At 39.7% G+C, this 8,118-nt stretch overlaps 2 protein-coding genes and 1 pseudogene across 6 annotated transcripts in view; 1 reads left to right on the top strand and 2 right to left on the bottom strand.

The window, feature by feature from the left end:
• The window catches only part of KLHL8 (kelch like family member 8), a 34,933-nt gene that overhangs the window by 5,941 nt on the left and 20,874 nt on the right, over positions 1–8,118 (bottom strand). The gene's annotated exons all lie outside the window — the stretch shown is intronic.
• LOC105887004 lies at positions 251–2,351 on the bottom strand (annotated as a pseudogene).
• Positions 3,920–5,218, top strand: LOC100958708 (signal recognition particle 9 kDa protein). The gene has a single exon (XM_003790026.3). The coding sequence runs from the start codon at positions 4,030–4,032 to the stop codon at positions 4,288–4,290; it is 261 nt and encodes an 86-aa protein (XP_003790074.1). The 5' UTR covers positions 3,920–4,029; the 3' UTR covers positions 4,291–5,218.

Genomic DNA, 8,118 nt, shown 5'->3' with positions numbered 1-8,118 from the left:
TATATATATATACACATATATATATATTTGGAGGTAGAAATAATTACAAAAATACTGACATTTCTAAAACATTAGCGTATTTGTTACAAATAATCACCAACTAATCCCCATTCAGAAAACTGCTTTGTAAAATGAGTATTCAACATCTTCAGGACAACTTTTTTTTTTTTTAAATTTCATGCGTGAACATCCAGAGAATTCAGTTAGTGGCAAAAATGTTGTCCATGCTATGAGAAATGCAGTATGGAAACTATAAAAAGTTATAAATGTTCATAAACCCACGGTCATCATAACGTAAATGGCCTTGAGTGCCCCACGTTGATATTTCCTCACTAAGTAGGAATTCATAATTCTTATTTCCCAGGGGCACGGATGCCTTCAGTAACGTGGCTATACCTGCTGGCATATCCCCTCATCACCTGCGTCTGCTGTGGTCAGATCTTGTTCTAGTTCTGTTTCTGTTGGTTAATTTTTAGCATAGATTCTTCAATAGTCCCTTGGCTTATTAATTTTATAACTAGCACTCCTTTCGTCTGCCCTACTCGGTGGCATCCATCTTCTGCTTGTTTATCACTGTAAGGATTACAGTCAATATCATGAAGTATAGCAACATTTGCTGAGGTCAGATTGATCCCCGGTCCACCAGCTTTAGTTGATAGCAGAAATACAAAGATATCCATATTGGTATTAAACTCATCAATTAGATGAATCCTTTCAGAAATCTGAGTCTTTCCATCTAATCTGAGGTACCTATGCTGATGATGTATTAAGTGTACCTCTAAAACAGGCGTCCTCAAACAACGGCCCATGGGCCACATGTAGCCCACCTAGGACATTTATCCGGCCCGTTGGGTGTTTTTGCTGCCGCTGCCTATCCTGCTTAGCAGCCGACTCGTCCCGGGGCCCGTAGTCCGGCCCTCCAACAGTCTGAGGGACAGTGAACTGGTCCCCTGTTTAAAAAGTTTGAGGACCCCTGAAAAAATATCCAGCATCTTGGTAAACTGGCTAAATAATACAACTCTATCACCCTTCTGTTTCAATTCGGATAAGATGCATCCTAAAGCTCGAAATTTTCCAGAATCTAAAATCAAATCCATGTCTAACTGGAAGTCATTAATGTGTCGATACTGTTTACAAAGTATATGTAGTTCAAAGTCTGTCATAACTTCCATATCTTCAAAGACCAGGTCAGGGTTAGCAGGGTTAGCAGACCAGGTCAATGTGTAGGTTCCTTCAGCATAAGCTGAGCCAGTTCCTTGAGTTTTCCAGCTGTGTAATACTGGCGATGTAATAAAGGATTGGCCATTTTTCTCAGCTGTATCATGACCTTACACATCTCTGTGTTTTTTTCCATGCTGTTGGTGGATTTCTTCAATCTGTTGAAAAGACCCAAATAAAGCTGCTCCTGCTTCTCTGACATTGCACACAACTCGATTTGATACGGCTTGAGGGGGCAGCTGTTTGAGAACCTCTTCTTTCACTCTTCTGAGAATAAATGGCCTTATAATTTGTTTTGCATATGCTATTCTCTCCTTTTCATATGTTTTGCTCATCTGCTGATTTCGTTTTATAAGAAAACATTCTTTGTATTTCACTGGTGCTACTACTGAACATGTGTGGCATAACAAAACTCAACAGTGACATGAGTTCTAACAGATTATTCTGTACTGGTGTGTCTGTGAGCAGTGAACGGTTATTTGCATTAATTGTCATAAGGTGCTGGTATTGGATGGAGCCCTTGTTCTTCAGCATATGGCTCTCATCAAAAATTGCATAACTAAGTTTCAGCCGTCAAAACAGACTAGGGTCATCCGAACTGCTAATTGCACAGTTATACTTGGTCACAATTACATTGTAATTGTCGTAGTTACTATGAATGTTGGATTGAATTTGTTTACATTCTTCTTGAGAACCATAGTAACAGAGCACCTTTAAAGTGGGGCACCATAAATTAACTTCCCTTAACCAGTTATCTATCTATGGTGGAGGCTGGAACAATGATCAAATGAGGACCATTATTACCTTGCTGATAAAGGTATGTCAGAAAGCAATGGCTTGAATAGTTTTTCCAAGGCCCAGCTCCTCTGCCAAAATGCCATTAAGTCCATGTTTATGTACCAGTGCCAGCCAATTCAGGGCTTGAGTGACAAACTTTGGTTTAGAATGGACGGCTGTTCTACGTTCCATCCACTTCCATTTCCAGTGAGCATGGTGCCGTGTTTGTTCAGTGTATTTGAAATGTCTTCACATTTGTTGATAAGCCTGAGAACGACATCCCCTGCTTGGATCAGTGTTTTACAGTTCCATATCAAATCTTCTGATAAATCCTTAGTTTTGGACATCTCTGTGAACAGTGCTTATGCTTTCCCTTCCCCTAATGCTTCAATTCTAGGCTTCCAGAAATTGTTCTATCTTTCTAATTAAAAATGCTGCAGCCTACTCCATAAAATGGCCACGTTGTTTAACCAAGAAAAACATGTTAGAGGTTGAGCTGTTACTTTTAGAAGAAAAAAAGAAAACAAACAATTGCTTCTTTTGTGGTGAAGCATAAAACACTTAGGCCGGCATGTTGAATCATGGAGCTCCCCTGGACGTTGCTATTGCTCTTCCAGTAGTTGTAGTAAAATTTCTGCCACATTCTTGCTTTCTGCATGGAGTCTCAGCAGTAACAGATCAGAACAGGCTAGCAAACAACTCCTTCCTAAATCAACTCTCTTGATTTTCATGACATCACACATTTGAGTTCCCTCCTCTATCTCTGACTGATGCTTTTTAGTTTTCTCTATCAGTACATTCTTTACCCCACCATTAAATTATTAAGCCTCTGGCCAGGTGCAGTGGCTCAAAATCCTAGCTCTCCAGGAGGCCAAGATGGGAGAATCACTTGAGCTCAAGAGTTGGAGGTGAGGGCAGCACCTGTGGCCCCATATACCGGAGGTGGAGGGTTCAAACCTGGCCCTGGCCAAAAAAAAAAAGAGTTGGAGTTGAGACCAGCCAAGGCCAAGAGTGAGACCCTGTCTCTGCTAAAAACAGGAAAAATTAGCTGGGTGTTGTGGTGGGCACCTGTAGTCCCAGCTCCTTGGGAGGATGAGGCAGATGGAAACTGAAGCATCATCCTTGCTTCCACCTATATCTAATTACCATGAGGACTTCTTTTCTTTTGAGACAGAGTCTCACTTTGTCACCCTGGGTCAAGTGCTGTGGTGTCATAGTTCACAACAACCTCAAACTCTTGGGCTTAAGTGATTCTCATGCCTCAGCCTCCCAAGTAGCTGGGAGTACTGGTGCCCGCCACAAAGCCGGGCTATTTTTTGTTGTTGTTGTCATTGTTATTTAGCAGGCCCTGGCCAGGTTCAAACCAGCCAGCCCTCGTGCATGTGGTCGGTGCCCTAACCACTGAGCAAGGGCACCGAGCCCATAAAGACTTCTTGACTGTACACCTCTGAACTGTCTTTCAAATATGTCTGCCTTTCTCCATCTTGATTTCAACTACTTTGTTAGTCCAAGGTACCACTATTTCTTGACTGAACTATTACATTTTTAGTCTATCAGACTGTTTTCAGCCTGGTCATCAACTCCCTCCTCTGCTTTGTATTCAGAGAATCTTTGAAAAGAGAAAGCTATCATTCCCCTGCTATTTAAATTTTAATATACATTTTTGTCTATTTTTTATTTAAAGCCCATCAAATACAATATCCTTGGCAAATCTGAAAATCCCTCGCCCTCTGCCCACTCTCTCTGCCTTATTTCTAGACATTCTTCTCCTTGATCTCACAGCCATACTGGACTTTGTGCTCATGTCTCTCTACCCACCACTCTTACCCCACCCACAATCACTTAATCAGGTTAAATTATTCAATTCCTTCTCATGATAAATTCCATAGGGCTTTCTTAAGATCTCCACTTCTGAGAGGCGCCACCATCTTGGGGAGCTGGGACGCCCGTGTCGCTCGGCGGCCGCGGGAGGAGGGTAGGCAGGTGGGCCTGGTCTCGTGGTCTTGCCCCTGTCCTGTTCCACCCCGAGCCGAGATGCCGCAGTACCAGACCTGGGAGGAGTTCAGCCGCGCGGCCGAGAAGCTCTATCTCGCCGACCCCATGAAGGCACGTGTGGTTCTCAAATACAGGCATTCGGATGGGAGTTTGTGTATGAAAGTAACAGATGATTTAGTTTGTTTGATGTATAGAACAGACCAAGCTCAAGATGTTAAGAAGATTGAGAAATTCCACAGTCAGCTAATGAGACTTATGGTAGCCAAGGAGTCCCGGAATGTTACCATGGAAACAGAATGACTGGTTTGAAATGAAGATTCTGTTTGTCGTGTTCTTAGGAAGTAAATATCTTTTGAATTTGAGAAAATGTCAAAACAGAAAATACTGTGTGTAATGAAATGGACTATTCAAAAACCAAGAGATCATTTTTTTGTATTTTCTTGTTAATGTTTAGTTTAGAGAGCTAGAAATGTAAATGCTTTCTATTAGAAAGCCTTTATGTATTTTTGGAAATTGAACAAGAATTGTATCTATCTTGGAAACTTGTGGATTTGATGTTGGGTAAAATATATAATTCTTTGATAAATTTGTATCAGTAATTTGAAAATGAGATATCAAGAAAAACCAGTTCTTCCATCAATTTAGTTGATCTGTCTTTAAAAGAAAATGATATGTAACCATTTTGTTAGATTGATATATGTATCTTTTGGAGAATAAGATTTGTGCTGTTGATGACCAGTAAACGTAAAATACGGTAACTAGAATTAACTGTGCATCATAATATACCTGACTGTGTGTAGCAGTGTAGTCATTATACCTAAAAAGTAATTATGAATAACAAGTATGCTTTTCTTTAACCTTTCCAGCTTTAAGCTGTAATTTATAGTGTAAGGGATTTATAGTATCAGCTTGTTGAGCAGTAACAAACTTTGCAAAATCTGGCTTTCAGTACTTAAAAGCAACAGCAGTTATTTGAATGCATGAAAGGAATGATGATCACTGTCATGTACTGAAACCACCACATTACAGAAGTATTTACTACATATTTCTCATCTATAGTTTCTCAGAAGGGCTAAAGATTATTTGAACCATTGAATCTTCCCATACCTCTGTGACACCCCCTGCTCACTTTTTTCTCTCTTCTTAACCAAGGTGTTAAACATGACTGTCACAACTGTTCGTTATATGTGTATTTTCTGGTAAACTAGAAGTGTGATGTATATTATTTGATATTTTTCTTACATTTGTAAGCTGAGTTTTAGCATCTAAATGTAATCGTCACATGTTGATTCCTCACTATTAAAATGAGTAACTTTAATCTTAGACTAACTTGTGGAGAAATTTGTTACGTTCAGCAACATGTTAGCATAGTAAGTTCTATTAACTATATGAACTTTGGCATGTTTCAGAGAAGTCAATAAATATTACATAAACACACACACACACACAAAAAAAAAGATCTCCACTTCTCAAGCACCTTTTACTTACTCTGTGCTAACATTATTTATTGCCCTTATAACTATGTCTTTACTTGTATATTCCCTTCTAGAATATAAGCTATACAAAGGCAGGGACTCTATCTTCTTCATTGCTGGTAGCAGAAAATGAAGTGGTACCTTCACCACTTGCTATGTCTTACAGTGGGCATTTAACTTTTTTTGTTGTTAAATAAATAAATGAACCCTTAGATATGCTCTGTTAGGATAATGGGTTTCAGTTAAACCGCACAGTAAAGAAACATTAGTGTCCATTTTAGTGGAGATGAAAAATAGGAGGAAAACATAAACAAAACCCAATCTTTCACATGTGAAAATTACCATGAAACGTGTACTGAAAAGATGATTTAGGGGGGTACACATCATAAACAAATAACACGGCAAAATAATTATTGCTCTATTTTTTTTTTACACACAGAGCTACTATAAATGCTCAAGCTTATTTATTTAGAGACAGGGTCTCGCTCTGTTGCCCAGGCCAGAGTACAGTGAAATCATCATAGCTAACAGCAACCTCAAATTCCTAGGCTTAAAGGCACACACCACCATGACTAGTTAATTTTTCTATTTTTTTCTACAGTCCTCAGCCTGGTCTTGAACTGGCCCCAAACAGTCTTCCCAGCTGGGTCTCCCAAATTGCTAGGATTAGAGGTATGAGCCACGGCATCCAGCCTCAGGGCACAAATGTATTTTAAAAGATTAAAGAAATTTAACTGCTATTTTGGGAGAAAAGTTTCATTCCATCTTGGCTAAAAACCAACTTAATAGCAAGGATATAAAAATTAAAAATGTACTTTGGGATTTCTCCCTCACTTTAATCCATGCATTAAAATTTAAACTGTTTGTAGTTACCACATAGTATAATCAAGCCCTACTTAAAATGTCATCTGAAGCAGATAGCAGGAGGTAATAATAGTCTAAAACTAGCTTTTTTTCCCTAAGATTTTTTTCTCATAAAGAAAGAAAAAAAGAAAAACAGGCTGAGGATCGGCACCCACAGCACAGTGGTTACAGTACCAGCCTCATACACAGAGGGTGGTGGGTTCAAACCTGACCCAGGCCAGCTAAACAACTGCAACAAAAAAAATAGCCAGGCATTGTGGCAGGTGCCTGTAGTCCCAAGTACTTGGGAGGCTGAGGCAAGAGAATCACCTAAGCCCAGGAGTTTGAGGTTGCTTGAGCTGTGACAACACAGCACTCTACTGAGGGCAACTCTGTCTCAAAAAAAAAGAAAGAAAAGAAAACTAGGCTGAAAAAAATTCGCTTTTCAGCAGAACTCTCTTCACATTTCCATCTAATCTTTCATACCTTTTTTGGGTTTTTTCTTTCTCACCTTTCATATTTTAACACATGAAGAAAACCTAGCTAAAACTGTTTTGCTAAATTAATCAAGAATAGAAAATTAGATGGCAATGTATCCTTTTGTGCAGTTCAGTTTAAAATTGCTCATTTTGATAATATATAATTTTGGTTTTCCTTTCTTTTCTTCTTTTTCCCTTTTTGGAGACAGGGTCTTGCTCCGTTGCCTGGGCTAGAGTGCAGTAGAGTTATCCCAGGAGTGAGCCACCTCCCCCAGTCACAAGTCATTTTTAACTCTGACAGAATGTTGCTACAGTTTGCCAGCCATATAAGCCACAGGTCTGAAGTTACTAACTAATTTTGTTAGTTTTGTTTGTTTAACAAAATTGCAGGTGATATATTTTTATCTTTGTTCTCTGAACAAAGCTTACTCTTAAGCAGTCTTTTCAATATTAACTAGATAGCCCCTCTTCCTCCTTTATATTTCCACACTAAAACAAGAGGCAGTATTATTCTAGTATTTAATTTTAAATAAGTGATTAAGCTCAATCTTTAAAATCTTCACCCTGTTTATTGAATTTTAAATTTGAAAAAGAAAATAGGTAATCCAATTTAATCTCCTATTCAGTATAAAATATAACATATGCAATTCCAGGCTACATGTGGTGCCTCATTTTAAAAATCTGGAGAACAGGGCATGGTGGCTCATGCCTATAATCCAACTACTTTAGGAATGGAGGCGGGCAGATTGCTTGAGCTTAGGAGTTTGAGACCTGCCTGAGCAAGAGTGAGACCCCCATCTCTAAAAACAGGTGGGCGCTGTGGCAAGTGCCGGTAGTCCCAGCTACTTGGGAGGCAGAGGCAAAAGTGAAATAACCTAGGAGACCAGGAAAAATAAACTTGGACCCACTCTGATGTAAATAATTGTGATTTATTCGCACCTGTGCATGAGGCCCTTGTCCTAAGACAAGTGGCCCCGAAGTGCAGGGGGTTTTGTCTTTTATACCTTGGGCGTTTTGTCTTTTATACCTTTTTCTGTGTACAAAGAATGTTGCCGTTGGCAGGGCACCATTGGCAGGGTGACAGTTTGGGTTTACAGTTTAGGTATCAATGGTTACAGCTTGGGTGGCAGTGGTTATGGTAGCAATGGTTACAGTTTTGGTTCTTGTTCTGAAGTCTGTTCCTGGCAACCCTAGGGGGAAGGAAGGGGCCTGGGAATAGGCTGAGAAGCACGTTCCCTGCCACTGCGGGGCGAAGGGGATCAGGACAAAGAGCAGCATGACTATAAACTCTCTTGATCTAAATAAAGGCTCTACTCTTCATGTAGGCAATT

The sequence above is a fragment of the Otolemur garnettii genome, unplaced genomic scaffold (assembly GCF_000181295.1).
Source record: "Otolemur garnettii isolate 467f Iridium unplaced genomic scaffold, OtoGar3 scaffold00039, whole genome shotgun sequence".
Lineage (NCBI taxonomy): Eukaryota > Metazoa > Chordata > Mammalia > Primates > Galagidae > Otolemur > Otolemur garnettii.
This window is presented reverse-complemented; position numbering and strand designations above follow the sequence as displayed.